General features: G+C 42.4%; 1 protein-coding gene across 2 annotated transcripts in view; it reads right to left on the reverse strand.

Moving 5' to 3' along the window:
- The window catches only part of MET (MET proto-oncogene, receptor tyrosine kinase), an 89,795-nt gene that overhangs the window by 63,445 nt on the left and 1,087 nt on the right, over positions 1 to 25,263 (reverse strand). The window contains exons 1-2 of one of the 2 annotated variants that reach the window (XM_049814428.1): positions 9,289 to 9,361; positions 6,570 to 7,784 (exon numbers count right to left, since the gene is read on the reverse strand). In XM_049814428.1, coding sequence (XP_049670385.1) covers positions 6,570 to 7,769 — 1,200 coding nt within the window. In that variant the 5' untranslated portion in view covers positions 7,770 to 7,784; positions 9,289 to 9,361. Of the gene's footprint in view, positions 1 to 6,569; positions 7,785 to 9,288; positions 9,362 to 25,263 lie in introns of those variants that run through there. The other variant, XM_049814427.1, reaches the window with a different exon arrangement.

A 25,263-nucleotide genomic window follows, 5' to 3' on the forward strand; every position in this document is an offset into this window, starting at 1 on the left:
TGTATGTTTGGAAATGCAGAGTAATTCCACTCTGATGCAAAAGCTGTGTGAGATCAGAAACCCACATGCCACCTAGAAAGTTCGAGTCACACAACACTGTCCTGGATAATAATTACCTACTGTTGCTTTAGTGAGCAATAATGACGGCAATATGTGGTCCTGAGTCAGAACAAGTAGAGTACGTAGAGGAACTGCTGAGGTAAGGTTGGTGCTGAGTGAGCTGAAAAGCAGATGTCTGCTTTGCCAGGATTTATGTGTCTCTCCATTGTTTGGCAGCAGAACCCGAGGAAAATTCATTGCTTGCTTAGATGTCTCAACTACCTACCAAAGCCAGGTGGGATGAATCCAGAACTTAGATCTGCATGCAGTGCACTGCAGAATCAGCTTCTCTTTCTCTGGAACATGGAATTGTTTACAAAGAAGTCCCAGCAGATCTTTCAGGAGGGTCTGCCATGGTCCCATTGCAGAATAGCCATCAGCAGACTAGACAGGAACTTCATCTGGGGCAACAGAGCCTTAGAATTTGGTCTGAACACAGGAAAAGAAGCTGAGATCTGAATATTACACATCTCTAGTGAGTGTCCTTAACGTTACATACCTGCCAGTCTACATTTTGGACATCTCTTCCTGTGGGACTGTAAAGGTTTTCAAATTTGCAAGGTTACATAGGGTCCAGTTCTAGTCTTGAGAGTTATTTAAGGGCCTTCAGAAACTCTGAGACATGAAAAACACGTGACCAGATATCCATGTTAAAAAAATAAAAATTACTTTCTGCCTGAAATGATTTCTGTGTGATTCCAGAGAAAAGCAGGACAGTCACTCTTCCACACTAATAACCAATAGGGAACCCTGCCTTCAGCAGCAGAATTTGATTAAAAAGTCTGGAAATGGAACATTATTAGTAACTCTGGCTGATAAATCAGTGCCCTTTGCAGAAAATGGTACTTTAACGGATACCACTTTTTCACAGAGGAATCCAGCTTTCATCAAGAAGATGATAAAACACCAAGCAGCAGTGCTGGGAAGCAGAGACAGGCCCCTAATCAGACATCAGAAGGAAAACTAGTTTTTGCAGCACTTGGGGACTAACAGTTTGGCCCCCAAACTCCATAGCTCCTGGGGCTCAGAAGAGTCTGCAAAGACATCTACCACTTGGGGGGGGTACAGTACTTTCCAAAAAAACACCCTGACCTGCCTTTTTCCTTGCCTTGCCTTTTTCTTGGGAACTCCCTCGCGACGGCGTCCACGTGGCCGGTCCCAGGGACAGAACAGCCCTTACCTCTATATAGTCATGTGTCTGCTGAATCTGGCCCAGTCTGAGCTAACCACCCCCATACCTATGCTCACACCGTACTCCCTACGCACTCATGCCCATATCTCTACCCATACCTGGACCCATACCCACGCCTCCCTCACGTGCAGCTTAACCGGAGTTCGGACTCTTCCTGCAATCCCTTACGCCATGCTATTTGCCCCCGCCAGGTCTGGCGTGGCCAGGTGGGCAGATGGCCACGCACCTAACGGCGGAGGGGAGCTGGGAGGGGAGCACGCCCTGCCTTGCGCCCCACCGTACAGGGCACAACGGGGACCCTCGGGTACCGCCTGGGCTTCCAGCAGACGGGCAGTCAGCGCGGAACAGGAACGTGGATGCAGCTTGTCACCTTACGACTGCGGTTTAAGCCTGTTTTAAAGGGTGTCAGTGCACACTGCCCATCACCCAGTCCCTCCTCATTTATTCTTCCAAGACGTCAGAACCCCGTAGAGAAGCTTGCACAAAATCTGTACGGATGGGAGCAGGCTTTGTGCCCAGGCAGAGTGCTGTATGCCAGTTGATATAGCATTTCCAGAGCAATAAATGACTGAACCGATCCGATGGATTCTGGTGCTTGACTTTTAGGGAAAATATTCAGGCACATTCTACTCACAATATAAAAAACATTTCCTCCGTGCTCTGAGATTATCTAAATAAGCCACATCAACCCTTCCTCACCAGAGAGATGTGGTGTTATTTTTAAACCTGCCAAAAATTTTTAAGCCAAATAGTGTGGGATATTACAGTTACAGGGCCTCAAAAGAGTTATTTGTCTCTGTTTATTTTATTAAATATTCCTAGACGTACCCTTAGGATGACAGATCAATAAGTGCCTTTGCGGTTTCCTGATAGAAGGCAGCAATTATTTTCTTCCATTACAATATAAGCATAACCCAATTTTACTCATCTATCATGTGTGTAATGGTAATAAAGAAGCATCACCATGTGTTTATTTTACTGTCACTTTATCTTTTGTTGTGGTGATCTTCTGTTTTCATTTCACGTTCTTCCAACAGTTTGTGCCTTTCATTTGACAGGAGCTGTGACCAGTTTGAATTGCTTCAGGACACTTGTTGGGAACATGGTGGCAGAAGCCTGTCTGTGGTTTCTCCTTTCCTGTAAGGTGAATAGAGTACTTTAGGCTTTCACCTGAACCTATCTGTAGAAGAAACAAAGCCACAGGATCTTTAGAGAGCTGAAGTCAATAGTGATTGAAGTTAGGTATCACAGGACAATTGGGCTCACAATTCTTTAGCACATACGAGATGCAAAAAGGCCAAACAAAGCCCATAAGATTGTGATCTATCTCATGACAAATGAAATGTATAGTTGAGATTGTCAAGGCTAAACTCAACCCATCTTCCTGACTTGGAGAATCACATTTAATCCATGACAGAGGTGCAAACTACTAGACTACGTCTGCAAATGAAGTAAGCAGCATTTGTCTCCTCAAGTACTGCTCTGCTTTGAGGACTACCACACCAGAGCTCATAGTGACTAACTGCGACCACATAAACTCTGCTAAAAGCCTACATCCAGTTTTCTCTTCGTTGTGGGTGAGGAGATTCCTGAACAGTGATTCAAAACCCTCCAGAGCAGCTACCTCTCAGATATCTTTGCCCTGACTTGGGCAATAAAACCCCTTTACTATGACTCCAACTTTTTTCTTTTAATTCAAAGCCAGTTCTCTTTCCTCCTTGCTGTCATTGAAGTGACAGCCAGCTCTTAACTGAAGGAAATTATCAGGAAGTGCTAACCGGTCACAGCTCCACGGAGGTACAGCTGATAGCAATCAGATGCACCATCGGATTCACTTTTCCTAACCCTGACTTCAGTGGGCCCAGGCTTTTGCTTAATCTGTATTTCACTTAAACACAACTGGAAATGTTTTATTTCGATTTTATAAAGTTTTCCATGAGCTCTGGAATAACTGAAGCACAACTGTGCCTGGATTTATATCTTGTGGTTAGTTGACTTTGTTGCCCAACTAAGCTCTGACAGAGACTTTTCCCATGGGTGAGCAATACCTGCTTTGGTCCCTGTGAGTCCTTCTGATGTTTATAAAGGGACTCCTTAAACTTCATCAGTTTCCATAGCCTGAGCATATATTGGATCTGTCCCCAGGTTCACACCTGGATTCACATCTTTAAGATTTCTTCTTATCGTTGAGGTTGTCAGGACAACTAACAGAAAGACAGGCATACAATAGCATGACTACATAAACTTCATTCCTTTAGGAAACAAGGCTACAAACTAACAAACTTTGTCAACCACATCGAGAAGAGTTGAAGTATTTCTTTTTAAATGCTTAAAATCTGAGAAGAACGAGTTGAGGAAGTGTTTTGGATGTTTTATTCTGGTTTATTTTGGTCTAATTCTACCTTTAGCAGCCTCAGACTGCTAAACAGTCCTGAGGGGCAGCCACTTAAAAAGATGGACTACCCAAAGTCCAACAAAATTATGTACAATTGTCTTGTGGGACTTTTTTTGATAACTTGAAATGGCCTTCATCAATCAGACTCTAACTGTAAATTATCAGATAGCACTCCCTTGCAAACATTGCTAAAGGCTCATTTTTCTTTTTAATGTTGAAGTTAGTGGTATACCATATTCACTGCTGTACTGTTTTGATTGTCCTATGACTTAATCTCACAGTGGTCAGTGCCTTTCACTTGCATCAGTGGTCTGTGGTTTCATTCTCTCAACATCAAAGAGAAAGATCATCTTGGCTACATTACAAAAAGCAAGTTTTGAATTTTGCCAAAATAAACTGAGACATACTCTCAGAGCTTATAAAAAGATTTCTTTTAAGTTGAAGGTGACTTACAAAAAGAGGAAAAATGGGTTATGCCCTCATCTATGTTTTTATAATGTACAAAAAAGGGCCTAAGAAGAGTTGAGGGGTTGGGGAGTCTCTTTATTATTATTATCTCCAGCATAATCAAGGAAGACCAGGTTTGACATTCCCAACAAGCATAAGAAATAATGTTCTTTACTCCTTCTGCCTGCTCCTTCCCTTCCTTCACTTTCCAACCTTGCAGGTCTATTTTACACACCTGAGAAAAACAGGTGTATAAAGCATGCTTGGAAAATTCTTGCCAATCTTTTTGGCCAATTGAAACTTGAAAAAACTCACAGGACACTTTTTATTGGAGTCTTAATGAGTCCTCTGGAATAAAGCAAAGGAAATTGAATGGGAAAGCTTGACAGTCTTGATATTTCGGTGTTAAGCAAACAATCAGGACAAAAATTTCTGATTGCCTTTATGCCATTTAAAGGAACCACAAGAAATCACAGAAACATTTTTCTCTTTATCAGTTTAATGTAGCAGAAATCAGAGTTCTGATGACATTTCTTGAAAATGGGCAACTATAATAAACCGTCTGCAGTATAAGACATTCAGTTCTGATATGCAAAGCAGCAGCAGACTCTGGAAAAGCTTTTGAAACAGGAAAGCACTTCCCAGCATGTGAAAAGTGGCAAATTATTCTGTCAATATTTTAATGGTATACTTTGCTATGAAAAGATCACCTTATGAAATGGGTGTATAGGCAAGTAAAAAAAGAGATAAGTTAAAGGCCACAAGCTTTAAAGACAGTCACTCACAAATAAAATACCCCAGGAATAAGGAAAAAAAAGTACTTTCAGAGAAGAACAAAGTTCACTGTTAAAAACGAACTGAAAAATGAAAATAAAAAAGGATATCAAGACCTGAAATGAAAAATTAGGACAGCAATAACACAGTGAGGAAAGATAAGAAGTTACTGTGCTGAATATTTGCTAACTTGCTTTTAGTTCCCGAAAATTGCCTTTCTCCCCAAAAAGAGGGAATAAAATGCTACATCTGTTGTGGTTGTTCTATCAGCATCCGCTGGCAATGCCTACATCTGTGTTGAACACCTGGAGCCTGCGATAAGCAGTCATCCCCCGACATCACGGCTGTCGTGATGATGCTCAGACTGGGTCGGACCCTGCCTCTGAGGGCATTCCTGCTACTGGGGAGAAGCCACGGCAGCTCTGTAATGGCTGCCTCTCCCCAGACCACTCCATCTCACCCCTGGCAGTGACGAGCAGCCCTCCTCTTTCACCTCCAACCAGGGCACGTGCCGGCACCCCGTCCTGAAGCCCTGTGCTGGGCAGCCGTGCTGAGGAGGACTCTGGCGGCATCGGGGTGATGAAGGCCTGTGGTTCTCAGCCTCACCCCGAGCCATCCCAACAACGGGACATGATAGATCCCATCCATCTCCCAATGCAGGTTGAGCAGTTGCTCCGTCCTGACGCAGGCCTCATCTTGGCTTGCGAGGCTGAGCAGAGCCCTGTGATAACGGCTCTGGCCCTGCCCTCTGGTAGAGGACAGTGTGCCACCTCTGAGCTCCAATTTCCTTGTATTTGTGAAAAGAAAGCTCCCCGGAGAGGACACTCGAGGCCCTGCTGCATAAGCAGGCACAATTCAAAGGTCTAATGTTCCATGTTTCAAAATAAAGGTTAAAAGTACCCGACTCCCAGATTCTGTATCTCCTTTACAAGAGCTGACACCAGCACAGACGCCGGCCAGAAGGGAAGAAATAACTTCTGTGCTTCCTCCACTCACAATATTCCAGATGGTTGGAGAGCAGCAACCACCTGAACACATGGTGTACGGAAAGGCAACCCTCCCATCCGAGGCTGTCGGTATCCTCATTCAGATACACTTTTCATAGACACTTCTTTCATTAAGAAAACTGATTTCAGTGGGACCGTTTCTGTATCAGGCATGAGTAACTGTATTACAATCTGGCTCTTCATGGCATGTTCCAAACCAGCTCTTTCATTTTTTTCCAAGGAGGGCAGTGATTCAGCATTAACATAGTTCAAAATATGAGTGATATTTCAGGGACTCCTCAGTGCACATGGATACGAATGTTAATGAATAATTTTTTGAAATATTAAAAGAAATAACTGCCTAATTGTTCCATTTTTCTGCACCACAGTTTCTCAAGAACAACAATTACAAATTTAAGGAAAAATCAACTTCCCTCCCCCCCCCCCCCCCCCCCCCCCAGTTCCACTAGTACTTTTTTAGCACCATAAGGACCTCAGTGATTTTCATACTCAATTTACAGGAAATAATGCTTACAGAGATGAATCATCAGCAATGATAAGTAATCTGAAATGGTCAGGGACTTACATTTTGTAACTGAGGGGACAGCTACCTGACAATACAGTAGGCAAACAGAGAACAAGAGTCCCAAAATGTAACAAATTAATTGTTGCTTACCCTGTTCAAGCAGTATTTGCTCTCTTTCCCGTAAAAGTGCTGGAGACATTTCATGTTCTGCTTGTCGACGATCTTGTTGAAGAACTCGTTGATGGTTCGCACGGAGACAGCGCAGACAGCAGATCTGTTGGTTGGTTCGGAAGAGTCTGGTTTGCTTTGTGCAAAAACACCATAGAGAATATCATCGTTCAACCCAAGGCCCATTTCGTGGGCTAGAGCTGCACCTGGCTTGCTTACGTAGGCAGCTTGCAAAATGTTGAATACCTCCTTTCGGATGGATCTCTTTCTCCGCTTTTCAGTAAAAATACACTCAAGTGGCATTTCCATGTAAGAACGCATCTCTGAGTCTAAAGTGCAGAAGCGGATAATTCTCGTGTGGAAAGCTTGGGAGTCGAGAGATTCTCTCTGGACAGTCAGAAAATAGACAAAGTGATCGTTTTCAAAGGCATGGACATACCTAATGGGATACGAGCTGCGGTACTGAGGGAGGATATCTATATAAGACTGATCTGTGAGAAATTCAAAACCATCCTGTGTTTCTTTTAACCTTCGAACCGATATTGAATGCAGCACATGGGGAGGTTGAAATGTAGAGGTCACAGTATTTCCAACAAAGAAGTTGACAAACCTGTCCTTTTCGGTCACCAAAACTTTGGTTCCTAAAGTGCTTACAACACAGTCAGGACAATTATCTGCCTCCCCGTCCACCCGGGGTGAATACATGCAGTGCACCTCGCTTTCGATGTCAGCGGGGTTGTCAGGGTGAATGATGTGACGGTGGCAGATGCCTCCAGACACACTACCGCAGCTGATGAGCTGGTCATCGTAATAAGTTTCTAAGAGTAGTGCCATGTTGACATTATCCCTCCATACACTGTTAGATAAATTGGCTTTATCCTTGCAGTCTTCACATGGCGCACAGTCAGGGTTCTCCAAAATGGGCCCAGTCTTATATACAGAAATGTTCTGGAGAGTTTCATTTAGTACATAGATCTTGTTGACTGCTCCAATATAAACATGATGCTTGTACAAAACTACATTCTGAATCGGTGTTTCTGCAACGAAGTTAGGAAGATCATATTTTACACTCAAATTCATCTCCGATTTTTTAGCTGCTTCTTTGCATTGTCCATGGCTCCTCTGCAGCAAGGCAAACAGGAATACGATAAACCCAGAAGGATATGCAGTAAAAGGCTTCATTGTCAGGGATTTAATCTGTCAAAATATATTTAAAGGAAAGAGTGGTTATATTTCATATACTAAAACATCAGTTTATCAGTCAACAGAAATCCATTTCTAGGCCGCATGTATTAGCTGAACTATTTCAGCTTAGGAAGTGTCGTAATCTTGCTTAGTGTCATTAATTGTCTTGTGCTAGAAACTGCTATGATCACTGTTCTTCATGGGTACCCACTTCACTGCTTTTAGAACAAGTCACAGAAGGATCTTCTTATGATGAATTTTGCAAGACCTCTCGGTGTGTTGTACAGCAGCAGAAGAGAGATGACTACTTCCACATCAGCATTAAACCAGCTGACTGATATGGTTTAGAACAAGATGGTGCACAGGTAGCTGAAAGCAAATCTGCTCAGGACACTCAGGACACAACTGCACACCAAGCAGTTGCAGCACTTCAGTGTGTGGATATAAGATATTTGGCAAGTTCCTCAAGAGGCTGAGCTGGTTTTTTAGCGCAGCTGCTCAAAAATGAGAAACAGAAAAGTCATGAAATAATGTGAAGACTTGAGCTGGAAGTAGGCTTCTCTTCTACTCTGTTGACATTTTTGATTAACTAAGGAAGAGACCTTTCTCCACCAGACCAAAGGAAGAAACCCTTCTCTCTCCCCCTCCAGCTCGCCAAATCACTGTCTTTCATAAGGGCCTGGTTTGGAAAAAAGAATGTTTTTTTCAGCCAGCTCTACTTCTTGGAATAGTCATTTTCCCTAGTGTTGACAAGGTTTTGTAATATATTGTTAGAATATTTTATGCATCATGTGGTGCCTGGCATGTGCGAGTTTTATTTTAGGCCTTGTACCACAGCAGTAAGTCACTCTGGTGAACCTTTACAAGATACAGGCATATCACTGTATTGTAAACAAAGGGGTATCAAATGACCTACAGCCATTAACTGATGAAATCAAACAACCTAGCACTTTTCTTTTTTTTTTTTTACTTTTCCACACAATTGTTTGATGTGGCTTGAAAACCCAAAGGCAGATGACTAGTGTGATATTTCACCCCCTCAGAAGATCAATTAAATGAACTGTGGTTATGAGCGTTTCGGTGCAGTGTCCACACTATGCCCTGTCACACCAGACATTTTCTGTTAATGTCATGACACAGTTGTTAAGCCAAATTTAGCTTCTTCATGGAGAAAACAATTATGCATTCTAACAGCAATATGATCACATACTTCGGGAAAATACTTATAGTTTGGCTATAGTTAAGCTGTTGCTGCTAATCAAGAAATGCTTATGACCACTGAAAGGATTTAAAATAGGCAACCTTGAAAATTACAAACTAATAACAGGAATCTGTACTGACTTTCTCCTTCATTAAGACTTCAAGCAAAATGAAGGATGACTATAGACCAGAGCTGTTTCAGCTGTGTTTAAATTCAGTGTTTTCACTAGATTGGTTAAAACGATCCATCAATAATTCTCCTGTCTTCCTTGTGACATTTTATTTCGGTGTCCACTGAACTCTTTCTGTGCCTTACCTCATTAATGACACAAAATAATAGGTTTTGGAAACAAAGAATTGTTCTTCCTCCCTGTTATCTGGTAAGAATCATGACCAAGCGCTGGGGGTAAAAATCAGAAACACAGGCTATTTTTGCAAGTATTAGCTGGTAAGAACAAGTCACACGTCTGGTATTGAGAAATTAAGATCTTCCTTCAAATCAACAACATTTTCTGATATTAATTAGTGATAACAGAATCCTGGAAACAAATCAAACATGGATTTAAGTTTAAAAGAAAAAGAAAAGAAAAAAAAGAGCAGGGTTATTGCTACAATTAGAAAAATGCCCCAGTACACAGAGCGCTGACTTCTATATTGTATAGGGCAGAAAACAGTTTTCTCATCCTCTGAAACTTCTTGCTATTACAGAATTTTTCCTGCTCTGTGCTGGGATGAAACCAAGAACTTTCAAAGTTTGTGTGAAACACCCAGAAGTCACACCCTATCCAAGAACAACCATGTTCAGGTCCCTGCCTCGCCAGCACCGAGCAAAGGTCCCCGCAACGGGAGGAGCGGGAGCCTGGTCCGGCTGGCTGTCTCCTTTCAGCCAGCTCTTCCACCAGAGAAACTGCTAAAACTGATACACATTCCTGCAGATTCACTTCTGACGAGTCAACATGTTCTGACAAATACTAGATTAAGCAGAAAATTCCGAAAGCGCTCTGTTTCTGACACAATGCGGAGGCAGGTATATTGTTTACTGCAACGAGTTTAAACCCACGTAACAGAGGTGGCACCGCAGTGGAGAGAAAAACAATAGGTGGGACAATAGTTTGATGAGGATGAGGCTGATCGACCACTAACACAGGAAAAAAGACGCAAGGTTACTTGACAGGCACCTACTTCATTGCAGTATATTCTGTGCTATGCTCTTGTTTCAGTGTGTTCCCAAAGAGATTTCCCACCCAGTATGCCCCTCAGGCTTCAGTTTACAATCCTCCCCGTTCTTCCAGTGTCCAAAAAAAAGAGGATCCCTAGCTGTCCAACAGTAAATATCAGTGTGCGCTGCAGAGGGATTTAGAGCCATAAATACTGTCTGACTTATCCCTTCCCTCAAACCATATCTTGGGATGTGAGGCGAGTATCCTTGGACAGGCTATTATGCCTACACTCGGTGAAACGGCGCTGGTTTGAATCTGTGCTCCAGAGACAGAAAATTCCTCCTTAGACTCCTTTAGCAAGTAAGATCAGAACCAAAAATCTAAACAGCAAGAACAAGGGCGGGATTCAGTGTAATGGAAAGGGTGCCAGGAATAATAGGTGCTGTATTTCACCACTACAGGAAGGAAAATATGAGCAATAAATGAAAACCAAGTCATCTTTGCTCTCATATTTGAGCTCCATCATGGTGTCTTCCTTTGTATGCTTTTGAGGTGTTTCAGCCATTCTCCCAGAGAGAAGTCTGCTGATTCCCACCTATGGGAAGCTCAGGCTCAGATTTAGGGGCAGCTCTAGGGAAGATGATTCCCTACAATGCATGTCTCCAGCACACTGTGAATCTTTCCTCAAGGTGCCTGAAATCAGAAGGCACGTGCTCTACTGTGAGACATTTATAGCTTAGGGAGGACATAGGAGTTATGTGAAGAGTACAACACGCAACTCCTTTTTTTAGGTATTTGTTTTTTCACAGTCCTTACATTATATAAACTCCACTGCTCCTCAGTGAGACTCCCGTGACATTTGGTGCCTCTTTTTATCTGCATTTGACCCAGGGTCTTTCTCCATTCCACTGCTGCAACCTGCAGCACAGAGCAGTTCTTTCGTAGCCTCCAGACCGGGTCGTTGCAAACACACTTCACTTGAATAAATCCTGAAGAAGCAGGGAAACTTTGGAGAATTAAAAATACAGTCCCACATCTCTTCAAAGGTCCAATAATCCCAGTTCTCCTTAGCACATACTCAAATTAATTTCAGTTGAACTTAAGGACTTAAAGAGTTTTGCTGAATTAGAACTAAAATACTTAGGCTATAGATACTCTTTTTGAGTGCAGGTCAAAGAATTAGCTGCTGTCTATCACTTGCAGTAGGAAAACAAGTAATCCCTTTGTTTCTCTACTTGGTTTGAATGATGGATGCTGTTCATTCTTTTGTGACCTTCCCGTGACTTGTGTGTCAGTGTGTCTTTCATGTGTCTACAGAAGACTTGTAAGCTTTGGCCTGTGATAACTATCAGCAAGAAATAGCTGTGGATGGATTATTCCTTTTGTAAGAGATATTTTCAAAGCCTGTGTCATGATGTGCTCATTTTTCCATCCCTCAGCAGACAGTAGCTTGTATAACTGATGAGAAAATGGATTTTGGTCAACTGTTGCAAGTGGCTAGTAATGATGTGTCATATTAGTGAGCTTGGCAACCTCAAGTGCTATGGCTGATGCTTCCCACCAGGCTTAGTCTTGAGTGTTTGTGTACCGTTAACAGCACCCCAATGGCAATCTTTTTCCTACAAGCTTCATTCTCCCCAGTTACGGCCTGGGTGATAATTTATAAATATTGAATATCATGTCTCTCCTTCACACTGTTTGCCACCGTAATGACAAGTCAGGCCTGGCCTTACTGTGGAATAATGTTCAAGCTGTCATATGCAAGGAAGCCAAGAACTACCGTCATGCTTGTTTTCCCAGCCCTCATTTCAATGACTTGGGTCCCATTTAAGTCTCATTACAAAGCACTCCACGGATCTGCACAAGCTAAGACAACACGCTGACACGAAAGCATTTTGTAGGCCGTTTGGTGCATCTCATTTTTTCCTTGCTTTATTACAGAAAAGGAAATGACAGGGCCCTGTGTATCTCACATAGAGTATGTTCTTACAAGAACACATTTAGTCCTCAGATAGGTCATTTCAGGTTAGGTAACAGCAAAGCCATGTTAATTCGTATTTCAAAAACTCTGTTATCAGCAAATGGTAGCCTTTTCCCCTCTTTAAGGAAATATTTGATAGTATGGTTTTATATTTTTTCCAGTGGGACAGTATGTCTTGGTACTTTGGGCTCTGACACACTTCTGGTGGCAAATTTATATAGGATAACCCTAGTGATTACTGCTCGTGAGAGTTCAGTTGGCTTTGCTATCATGGACCAAAATCCATGTCAACTCAGGACGGGATTCCCTGTGCATCAGAGGCTCTGCCATGGAGGCAGCAGCATCATTTAACAGGAGAGGGCAAATGAGAGGGGGAGATGATAACAGCTCCATGCAATTTTAATCTGTTGTTGCAAATCTGTCACAGCACTGGCATCAGCTTCAACAGACTAAGCCCACAGCGGACGTGTCTTCATCAGACTTTTCAATTAATTGATTGCATCTGTAGACAAGATTGGTCATATGTAAAACACTTACTGAGGTTAACCTATTTTCAATGTCCACACAATTAAAAATATTCTTAAGTCAGAATTGCTAACCTGAATCAGCTACCTTGAGTTAAAAGAACTGAGAGAAGAAGGAAATTTGAGAGTAGATCAGCAACAAACATACAAATAATCCCCGAGTTGAATTCAAATAGCTAATCTGAGTTAAAATCCACGTTCCCTTGTCTTCAGCACTATTTCAACTCTAGTTTAGGTTACTCGTCCTGACTAAGATGGGAACATAATTTTCCTGCAGCGTGACATGTACACTAACATGATGAATTCTCCCAATGCATAGAGTCACAGGAATTAGTAGCAGTGATTTAGGTCATAAATTCTTCCGTAACAGGGATGGGAGGTTTCTATGGTACTGCAAGAGGTGTGTGTGCATGCAGACGGCTGATGGTGAAGAACTGGCGGGCAGGGCACAGCCCAGGCAATTGCTGGAAGATCTACCATTAACTAAATCCTCTGCATATCCAATGCAGTTGTGTGTGTCAGAAGAAATTGCTTTCATTAGCATGTTCAACTGATCTGTAAGCCTTTTCTTACAATATTCAAATACAAAAGAAGAATCTAAATTCTCCCTCCATAAAATACACTCTTTAATATACATGGTCCATTACTAGGTTCAGTATACCATTGTAATTCACAGCAGCAATCAATAGAAGCATTTTTGTTGTCTGCCAGGTTTATTTTTAAGAGGCATTAAAACACAAGAACACTGACCTATCCTTTGCAGTGGAGAAAATGTTATTCTTATACTCATTTAGCACTATTTTTTTGTACGTGTCCTACAGTGAAGTGTAGAGTGTTTTCCTTGAAACTTGGCTTCAGATCTTAACATCCTAAAGCCAACTCACGTCTTGGGTCTGTAGCACAACTGGATTTATTTAATCATTTTTTGTTGTGATGGGCTACAACGGCACTACAGGTTAGAATCATAGAATGGTTTGGGTTCCTTCATAACAAACCTCAGCAAACACTCACTGATATATTACGAATGAGTGGAGCAGATCGAGAGCTATACATTGCTTAGAAAGACTAATTTAGAAGGTAGTATAGAGCATTTGCTGGGATTCAGGGAAATTTCTCATGTGAGGAAGTGGTACTCATTCTAAGGGATGAGGAATTAATTCCACAAAGAACAGGAACTAGAAAAGAAGTTCAAAACATACAAAGAATAATTGAAAAATGGGGAGGAAATACCCACAATAAGGTAGGTCCTTCGTTGTTTGTTCATGCTTGTATTTCCAGATGGATTTGGATCTTTAAATACATGAGGGCAGCTTTCCACATCTGGATGCATAAGGATGGGAGGATTTTTTTTTTTAAATTATGATAGTGTTTGGTGAAAGCAGGAAAACAGAAAGTAAACTTTGAAAACCACAACACTATTGATCCACTCCATTCATGTGAAATGCACCTCAGCAACTGTGGGGTGTAAGAAAATACCTGTGATGTTATTGTGGGTCTTTATCACTACATTGGCAACAATATAAATCCAGTTCTAGCACAGACTTAAACTTAGTATCTGCAGCAAATAATTCAGCCTGATAAATGACATGTGAACAACTTGTTCAGTCCAAGTCGAAAAGGAGCTCTGTGTGGGGTAGAATAACATTACGCTTGTTATTGTACGTGTCGTGACAGATAATACAGAGTAAGGTTGGTCTTCTGTTTCAGGTGAATGAATATGGAGATATTTGGGGTTCACTCCCACTTTTTCATGTGTTTGGGCAGACTAATTTGTCTCAATGTATTTTCACTGCATATGCAAAGCAAAGACTTTTATTGACTCTAACCAGTTGAGATAAATGCAAACATATGCCCTGGTTCACCAAGGAAGTCATACAAGCTCAGATAAAGATGCGAGTCATTTCTGGTGTCTATAAAAATGCCTTACAGTAGGAGAAAGCAGTTTTCTTGTAGTTCTGAGTCGATCCTGTTGATCAACTTTTTGCACGAGTCTGAGCATTTTGTGGTTATCTGTACAGAACGGGGACAGTGTAATTTCCTTGGAATGTAGTTCCTCCTTTCTTAAAAAGCCAAGTTGGCAAACCTGGCTGCAAGCACAGTTTTAGCTCAATTCCCTTAACTACTCTCAGCACTTACTTAGATTTTCTACTTTATGCTTTATGGTTATAACATCTATGTACCTGAATTCTTGTATTGAAATGCAGAGCAGATTCTGGAAGCCTCTCCTGTCGTGTAAAGCTAACAGCCTTCCATACTGTGATAATTAAAGGAATGGCATGGGTCATAAAATGAAAAAGATTAAAAGGCAGATAGCCATGAGTAACCAAGACAGCATACAGATTTGATCTAAATGTTCTAACAGCAATTATGAATGATCTTGATGCAGGGCATTTCCTGCAGTTTAATTGTCATTTGGTGCTAATGGTTCTTAGGAGTCCCTGAGACAATAACTCTTCATAGCCAAACATTAATGTCTTAAAAAAAAAAAAAGAAGTTCTGTATGTTAATAGATAGTGATGATAAAGTATATTACATGAGAACTGTACCAAAGGATCTACATGCACACCAAATTATCGAGTTTCCTTTTGATGTCATAGTAGATATAAGTATAATAATAACAGCAACTAAAACCCAACAAGTCCCTGAATTCCTCCAAGGTGTGGTACAAATACCTAGGATACCAAGCAAAAGAAATTGTGCTGGCTGTCTTCTTTTATCTGAAAGAGCTGGCAGGACAGCGTCAGGCAGCAGCTTTTCTGCTCTGCGGGCGCGCATAAAGCATGCCACTGGGTGCCGTGACTTCACCCTTCTCAGTCAACGTGTCTCCAAGAGCCACAAGGCAAATCAGTGACAAAACCTAGGGTCAAGGATTTCCAATAGGTTGCTGACGCCTTGCTTGATACATAGCTCGTCAAGCCGAGACGTCGCAGTCAAACTTTGTGCAGGGTCCCAGCGAGACCAGCACATCTGTAAGACTGAGCCGAGCCCCTGGATTCGGACAGCTCGCCCAAGGGCTGGAATGAGACCGTCAGCTCTCCTTTACCCAGCCTGCTGGGGGTGGCTTATCCAGGTAAAGGAAAAACCGGGAGAAAGCTCTGCTTGCGGACCCATACTGGCACCGCACAGAGACCTTTAGGTTGCCTCCAAGCCCCCTTCTTGCTTCTCGGAGCTTTTGTGAGGCTGCTGAACTGGTCTGGCCTGGCACGGCCCCTTGGGCTGCTACTGTGATCTGTCCACATGTATTATATTTAGTGCTGGAAAGTAGACAGACTCCTTCCGTGCCCAAGCTGGCCCCACAAGCAGCATAACCATGATCACGTAATGCTGTGTTCGAGATAAGTAGCCCCGCCAAACGCAAACTGCCTCTATGCAAAACTAACTTGGTGATCTTTGCCCCAAGTAAAAACATGGTGCAAACCCTCAGAACAGCTACAATAAAAGTGAATTGGCCGTGTTTGTAAACCGGCTAGTGAATGTAATGAAGTCTATATTTATGCCTTAGCTTAGCAGAACACATCCTTTATCTGATACCAAAGTTAATAACCTGATGGTCTACTTAGCTTCATAGCAGCTTTCTGATAATCAAACAGGAGCAATGTCAAGGATAGTATTCATTTCCCATCTGTGTTTGGTTAGGAGGTTATGACCTTTTCTTTTTAATGCTGACCTCGCTTTTGTCACTGCAAGTTTATGTTATTGCAATGCACTTTAACTGATGCCCTACTTTCACTCAGTTTAGAAACTGAGTTAATGATGGCTCATTGGCATGACTGCTGCCTTGCTGTGAACCTGTGATTCATGATCTGCTTCCAAGGACTTTACGGTATTGGTGTTCATAAATCCCGAAGTGGCCTGGGACCAGTCTATCTGACATCCTGGCTCTCACCAGAGGCAACAGTGTCACAGCTGCAATCAGTAGAGTGGCTGATCTGGAGCAGCCTCAGCTCCTGGTTCTTGGCAGATGTCCCTCAGCGAGGGTCTGTCAGCCACAGCTTTTATTCTGAAATATTGTGGTGACCTTCAGAAGATGCTGAAAAGCTCAATAGTTTGAAGAAAGTGTTCAGGGATGGCTGAGTCGTCTGAGTTTTTTCATGCTAACAGGATCTTTTTTTTTTTTTTCTGAACAGATTTTTCAGCTGCTCCATTTAACTTTCTTTCAGCCTGTCCCCTCCCCTTATTTTTGGGAGACCCGAGGACCTTAAATGTGCAACCGCTGCTTTCAGGGATTCTCATTTATACAGGGCCTGGCACCAGGTTTTGGACTTGTTCAGACCCTGGAGTGTCTCCTTTGGAAATCAAGGAGTTTGCGAGATAAGCAAAGAGGCTGTTTCCAAACTTCAGAGAGTATTTGCTTTTCTCATAGGGGTGACATGAGGATAAATTAGCTGCTTCTTACAAAACACCTCCAAAATACGAAGGGCTTAGTGGTGGTGTAGGACGGTGCCTACCATAGAGGCGCTGATTTAAAACCCTGGTCTTCATCCCTGCACGAACGGGTTGGCCAAAGGTCTAAATGTGGGACTAGGGCTTGGCTCTGCCCCTCTCCGCCTCTGCCTGCGCTCCGCTTCTGCCGAGCGAGATCCAGCATCCCACCCCGACGGCTGTTCCTCGCTCTCCTCCTCCTGTCCCGGTGGGAAGATGCAGACGGTAGAAGGCACGGATGGGAATCCTCCTAGGCAAAGCGGTCCTCGGAGCCGAGCGGGCCAGGAGGGAGAGAGGGGCTTGAGCCGTGGACTGGAAGGCTGCCTGTCAGCAGCAGGACCCGTCTGCAGTGCCCGGCTCCAACCTGTCTGGGGATCGCAAACGAGCTGAGCTTGGAGCTGTAACCCAGCCAGGACCAAGGGCCTCTTACTGCTCCACGTGATTTCTTCCCCTGCAGAGCTGGAGCCCAGGTGAGATCCAGGGAATATTCTGCACAAAGCGCAGACACCGGTTAATCTAAGCACCTGAGAGCTTTGTGGCCGGCGAGCGTTAGCTTTCTGGATCCCTTTCTTGGACTTATGCCCTGAACTCGCTCTAAACCCCATTTTAGATGCCAAAGTAGCCTCTCTGGATCTTACATAATTTTAAGCTTGGTCTGCTTATCCGAAAGGAAAATAAAATGGCAGTGGTAAAATTGGAAATGTCAGTTAATGTATGCTTTTAATTTAGTACTTCATATTACAACAATTGCTCCTGAGCATGAGGTTTTGTCAAGTAGTTGATACCATTGAATTCAATACTTTGGGCCCTCAGCAAAGGTCAATGTCGTTTAACAAGAACATTTTCTTTTACAACCCTGCTCCTACTTAAAATATTCAAATTATATTGTGTTGCTTATTAGCACCATGTCTGTCATGTCCAGATAAAAACCTGAACTACTCGTGCGATTAATAATTACTTACTTGATAAATTTAAATTTGAACAAGATACAGCTGTTGGGGGTGATGCTGGGACAGATCTAAACTCTTACACACCTGGACTTCCACATGAAAGCCTGGTTTCAGACCTAAGGTTTGTCAGGATAAGTTACATTCCTTTACTGTGAAGCCGCCACCTTTTCCAAGACTTGACTCCACAGTCTTTACGCAAACAATATTCTCATCGATTCCTGTGATAGTTGAGCTGACTAAGGACTAGAAAACAGGGTGCTTAAAAGAGCCTGAAAGGCAGAAGATCTGTTGACATGACAGAATCTCACTATTACCTCATTTAAAATGAGGAATAGATGATACAGGGTAAATACTGAGATGTAGAAGGCATAACTTAACAGGGATGATAGGTGCAGAAGAGTAAATCTTTAAAAATCTTATATATTGTTAATGAAGATAATCATTACTCTTTAAAGAAAGACTGAATTAAGCTACACTGCATTTCCAAGTAACTAGCTAATGGACACGGGCATTATCTTTTCATATGTCTTTGAAATACCTATAAACCATGCCTAGTCAAATATTTGACTGATGGGCTTTTACCCCTTTTAATAGCACGTGATGGAGGTCTCGGTAAATAACCTGCCTTCAGATTTGCCTTTCCCAGAAGGGAAAGGGGTCCTTTCTTATTCTTTAGGCACCTCTTATTGCTCCTTGCAGCTTCCTGAAAGGCTTTTTGTACTGTGAAAACAATTCACTGGTTGTTACCTTATTTTTGTGCCCCGCAGGGATTTCGGGCGCGTACTCTCCTCAGATAAGCAGGAACCTCTCCCGCTGCAGTCTGGGGAACTTTGGAAGCCATGCGTGCTTATCTGCAGGCAGAGGTTGGCCCAGCTTGTGTTTAGTTTACAAGTGTAGTAGTATTTGCATAAAAGGAGTTCTTTCAAAGCGTGTTATGTGAAAACCTCTCAATTTGAAAACAAACAAACAAAAAACCACTCAGCAATTTTCAGGAAGCAGCAAAGATGTCTCTGAGCTCTCCCCCAGTTGATTTTATCATGGCAGCTTACATCTGAAGAAGAACAAACACATACTTATTTTTGTAAATGTGTTTTCAGAAAGAAAGAGTCCAGAGAACTGGTAAACAGTCCTTCTGACTGATAATGACCATACATGGTGTCTTCCCTTTTTAGCCCTACAGGAAAAACATGGGATTCAGTTCTGCAGTTAGAAGGTCATTAATGATTTTTGTGATTTCATGCACGCTGTGCTGACTTTACCTACCTCCTGTCTGGCTCTCATCTCTCCCAACTTCTATTAGCACACTCTGCGTTCAGAGCTCCTCCTCTCATGTAGCCTGCCATAGTTATTCAGGAAAAGAAGGTAACTGTTGTTGGTCAGGTCTTTCTGAATATAACCAGGAGAGGGAGGGAATCACCCCGTTCTCACAAACGGGCACGCCTTGCAATCCATCTCTTTTGTATACAAAAGGTCGGGAAAATACGGACAAAAATCCAATTGAATATGATATAAAGAATAGTAACTGAATTCTATGGGATTTAATGGAAGATAAAACGTAATGGGTTTTTAACATATTGCAGTTCTGAAGCATGAACAGAATTGATATTAAATTTCATAGGATAGTTCAAAAACTTATAGTAAGGTACCCATGCCAGGTAGATTCAACAGGATCTTCCCATTGTAGAAATCTGACTGACGAGCCAAGGTGGAGACCTGGCAAGTTTTGGAAAATGTTGCAGGAGAGGACATCCCCAGACAAGGAGGTATTTAATCCCCCGAGAAGGCAAAAGGACACAGCGAAATGTTGCCACCGTGCCATGTTCTCTGGTGATTCGTATGGAAGGCCAGTGTTTGCAATTCCAGGAAAAAAAGACATTTGGGAACTTCAGATTCTGACTACAATGTACTTAATAAACACTAAATACTAGGAAATCAGGAAAACAAAGCCAAGCATAGAAATAAAGCCATAGTACAAGTGGGGGTTCTCTACCTGTTCTCAGCACTTGCATCGTTTCCACTGAAGGTGATGGAATTTACTTGTATCCAGACACCCCGAGTTTAATCAAAGGCACCTACATCCTGGCTGGGGGAACACCCCCATTTACTGTTTGGAAGCACTGCAAACACAAACAAGGATAAAACTCATTATCACGCAGCACTGTGTCCTTGAACACGTACGGGAAGGCAACAGCAAAGTGGATGCCAACGTTTTCCTTCATCAGAAGGGTTAAACAACAGTTAAGATGAAATTTTCAATCATCTACTGTGGGCTAAATTGCATCTTCAAACACCCACAACATTTTCCACTGACTTGAATGGATGGTAAACACACTTTTCAGGGTGAAATTTGGATTATATTCTCTGATGCAGAAGTGCTTAATCACATAGGGAACTCCACATTGGTTCACTGCTTCGCTGGAGTCCAATACTGTTTGCATTCTACCTACTCTTTAAAGCATTATTAATATCGTGATTGTATTTATTTTTATTTTTTTAACTGCAGCTTTGGGCATTTGGAAGAATAATATCAAATACCGAGTATTAACAAGAAACATTTTTCCCCAGGAAAAATATTGGCCTCTAATCTGAAGAGCAAAAGCAATAAACCTAAAGAGTTTAAGCAAAGGTTTTGCAGGACAGTAATATATAACGTTTAAAATTTTTAGCCACTTTCTAGAAGTAGACAGGAAAACCGAATATAACTCCAGTAATTCATTTAACATTTTCAATGACATTAGGAAAGAGGAATTAATCAACTTTTGACATGAATTCAGCTACCAACACCTTCCATTGTCCTCAGCAAAGCTGCCTCTCTGCTTTATCCTGCTTTCTCAGACCTAACTAATAGAATCTGGTATTTTGGGATGAGAAGACACACGTTGTGAAGACGCGTAAAAATGATATCATAATACCCATAACAGATACGGGGATATATAAGAACAGATAAAAGGATATATAATTCCCATAGCAGAAATCCTAATACGATTTTGGCTGTATAACAGTCTTAAATATAGAGAGAAATCCAAGCCTCAGTTACCCCAGCACATATCTGAAGACAGATGAAGCTTGTGAAGTTATTTCAGTTTTACAGAGCAAAACACGTTCTTCTCTAGTCATGCATTTGGGACAACCCACAGATTTGGGAATTTTCTCAAAGGCTGGGGTTACTCAGAAACCTGCTACCTTTATCTTCGTAGGACCATCCATGGTGGGGGCGTGAGGAGGGGAGAAGCAAACCCCAATGTCTTAATAAGTATCTCTAACGGTCCTGAAATTTTGGTGATTTAGTTTGGGCCGCCCAATGCAAAAAGCATTCTTATTCACAATAAAGCTAAAAACAATAAAAGAAGTACGTCTCTAGACACTCACGTGGCAGAATAGACCTCTACCAAGCTTAAAACCATGCTAGCTACAACAGTTTCAATATGGAAAAAGCAAAGTAAATGAAAGGTGAGGTTCAGCATCCAGCTCAAACTAGAAAATAAACACAGAAACATCTCCTAAAATAAGGGGAAAAATAAGTAAGTTTGGAACTCTAACTGTAGATGGTTTTCATCTGCTCATTAGACATGCTCAGAAAGGATTTCTGTTTCCACAAAACTTAGACAAAAATAAATAGTTCCTGCAGGAATTATCAATTTGTACAAATATTAATGAGGAAAAAATTCACGTGGAAAAAGATACCTCAATCTTCTATTAGAGTTGAAGGAGAGGAAATCCATTTTGCAAATACCATGCAAACGCACACAAAGGCAAGAGCTAAACCCAGCGTCCATGAAGGGCCAGTGGCAAAACTCCCAGGGACAACCACGAGGCCACAGTCTTGCTCACGGTTCCTACCGGCACAACCAGAAAGGGAGGTATAAAAAAGCAAGTTGCTTAAGACCCACATGTGTTGTGGGTTTGAGCCGTCGTGGCGGGTGACAGAGGGACTGGAACGCAGCTGAGGGCAATCTTCTGCCAGATGTGGGCAGGGGCGGCAGCCGGCACAGCTGGGGCTGGGCACGGACATCCCGCAGCGGGGCCATGTGGCTCTCAGCCCTAACGAACGCTCGGCGTAATCAGTCCATTAGTCCAGGTTTCTCCCAGTCCCCAGACAGTTGTTTAAAATGAGCATCATTTGAAGCAAACCAGAAACCTTAACACTGTATGCAAGAAATAGCTGTAACTTCGCTGCCTAAATTCAGGGTGGTCCAGCCTCGTTACTGTTATAGGCAAAATGCCTTTTTGGGTCTCGTAACACCAACTCTCCCCTCTGAAGGGGGTTCAGCTGCGGTGCGCAGAGGCACGCTGCAGGGTCACAAACCTAGGCACCCCAGATACCAAGAGGCAGGAGTACTATATCTGCTTTATTTTTTGGTCACCTGCCCATATCTACACAGCTGAAAGCCCTTTGGGTACTGCCTGCAATCCTCCTGCAGCTGGGCTCTCACCTGGAGGCCACTTGTTGGGCTACTCTTCACTCCATAAAGACAAACGGAAGATTTTAGGGGACTCTCTTCAGTCACAACCAAAGCTGTGATTCTAGCCATTTTACAAAATAAATTATACATTTGGCAAATTTCATATCCTTATGCTGAAAGAACATCTGCCTGAAGCCAAAAACTTCTTGTGTGGGAAGTGAGCAACTTACATTTATAAAATCGTCAATAAAAGTTAATTACTTATTGCCTAAATCTAGCTGTCTTTCTAAGTGTGCCGCCTCAATTAACTGAGGCTGCTTGTAGAAGTGTAACTGAGAGGCCCCTATGCTTCATCATCAACTCCAGAGCCATGCTATTTTGAAAATAAAAGACCTGTATCCTGTCCAAAAAATAAACTCTGGAGGTGACTTGCCATGTTGCCATTTTGGATTACAAAAAAAAAAAAACCCTCAGCCAACACACAGGGGAAGGCTTAATTCCAGCAAACACACACATAAACAGGAAATCTCTCTCCAGTCAGAAGGTATTTTTCCTTCGTACAATGGGGTTCAAAGATGTGTCATCATATAGTTTAAAACAATTGCTAAGGAACCTTACCATTTCCAACAGTTTAGGAATAGAGTTGGCTTCCACAGTCGAAAGCCTGTCCGAACTTGCATGGGAAGCACACAGACACTAACAAATATATGCTGGCTTAGGCCAGCGCAGAGTTTTTAATCAATAAGCATGTCGAGCTGGGGGACGGGGAGGGGAGGGAATCAATTTTCAGAAGGCAAATGGTAACAACTGTAGATTTAATCAAATTGCAGCTGCAATCCCTTACTATTCTCAATATTTTTGAAAGAAAGTAGCTCCATGGCAAAGAATGAATTTCAATAAATGTCACATATTTAGTTATATTGTTGATTTTTTAAATTTATCATGCTAGGTCACTGATCCTTCGCAGAAATGATACCCGTACACGTCAAAAAGATTCTGATACTGTTTAGTTGGATAAACGTCAAAATGAAGGAGCTACGGTAGAGGAAAGCAACTTACATAGAAATTGTTATTTCTCTCTGTCTACAGGAAAAAAGATACGCCAATGTGACCCTTCAAAGAGAGGTTAAAGCTGCAACGTACACAACAAAATGGATAGCTATCAAATACCATGGCGATGGCCGTGGTGTGAACACTTGAGCAAAATGAAAATCTTCTGAAAGCATTCCGCAATTTTCCTTTCGCATGCATTTGCAACCAAATTTATGATGAATCAAACGAGATCCCTTCCGCTGCCTTCCATACAAAAGGACAATTGCATGTTCATTTTCTTGGGATAAGCAGAAGAGACTATCACGGAGCCGTCGGATGTGCAAAAAAAAAGGATCTGTTTAGGTATTCTGAGCTTATTAAACTCCTCAGCATTACAGAAACTCTTCTGTTATTGACACCTGCTTGAAAAATGAAATGTTCCGAGGCGTTCGCTGCCCTGGAGACTGGTGTGCCGGGGAGAGGCGGAGGAGAGGGGGTTCAGGGCACCCACCACCTCCCCGTTTGCACCGCATGCACTTTGTGCCTGGGTTATGGACACAGCCTCTCCCTAAAATATGAGGGTTACAAAACCCTTAAAATTTGAAGGTTATAAGCCCCTCAAATTCTTTATCTCTCCACTTCTGTTTTCCACTCTGATATTTGCTGTACTCTATCGCAACTAATTCAAGGAAGGTCCATCCGAGCCAAGGGGACTCCGGTCACCATCCAGCCACATCAAGTGACTGAAAAAGACTACAGCATGACTAAAAAGTCCCAGAAGAGATAAAAAAAACCCAATCAAACCACCTCAATCTACTTGGTAACACTGTTTCCTTCAAAGGAGTTATATCCTAGACCAATTTGGTCCGATAACTTTACCTCTCCTTTATTTTTCTAACGTTTAAAATTGGAGGAAAAAAATACTTTATCTTCTTGTACAACATCATAGTTTTCCTGAAGGCAAATAGCTTGGCAATTTGCTAGATTTGTTAATGCTAGAGGAAACAAGTTAGCACACATACCGTGTGTTTGAATGCCTTTGGAAATTAGATTGAAACACTGATTTGATTTCCTAAAAGGTATCTTAAACAAGGCAAGGTTAGAGATTTGGAGAGTAATGAGAATTTGTGTGACTTCAAACAGCTCTACATAAAACAGACCTGATATTCCGGGGGGAAAAAGGTCACCTAATTATTCGTTTCCTGAAGGCCCTGTCTATACTACATTTCCCCTGGGTAAGGAAACTGATTTAAAAATGGCTTCTGCCAACGTGCTTGCATCAGTCCCTATGTACGAGATATAGATTTGTTAAAACCATTGCCAAGAAAAACACAGCATTTTTACACGGAGAGAACAACAGAAACCTTCCTGGCTTGGCTGTGGCAAAGATGTGCCATCCACAGAATCCTCCTCGGTGACGGCACGCTGCTCGCGACCACGTGGTGTGACCATCGGCAGCGAGTTGCGTGGGTTTAATTGCCAGCTACAACCTTTGCATGGGCGGCAAAATCGCAGGCTGTGGCCACGGCGGACAAGATGCCCAGGTCGATGGCTCGGCTGAAGGTAACATCCTAATGAAACATGAAATTGTACCACCGAGTCGAAAGCCAGCCAGCGAGGCAGCGCCGGAGAGGTGGGAAGCCCGGACACAAGGGTGTCACGGGAACCAGCCACAAAGGCGTTTTGGTTGCCACCCCAAATCTTAGGAAGGTTCATTTTAAGTATCACGCATTGCACCCTGTTCCTTCTCTATTGCACCAAACAGATCCTGTAACTCCCTTCTGGGTTTCATGTTCCTGTAGCGTTCCAGAGAATGCTA

This window comes from Accipiter gentilis, chromosome 11, assembly GCF_929443795.1.
Source record: "Accipiter gentilis chromosome 11, bAccGen1.1, whole genome shotgun sequence".
NCBI classification, from domain to species: Eukaryota; Metazoa; Chordata; class Aves; order Accipitriformes; family Accipitridae; genus Astur; species Astur gentilis.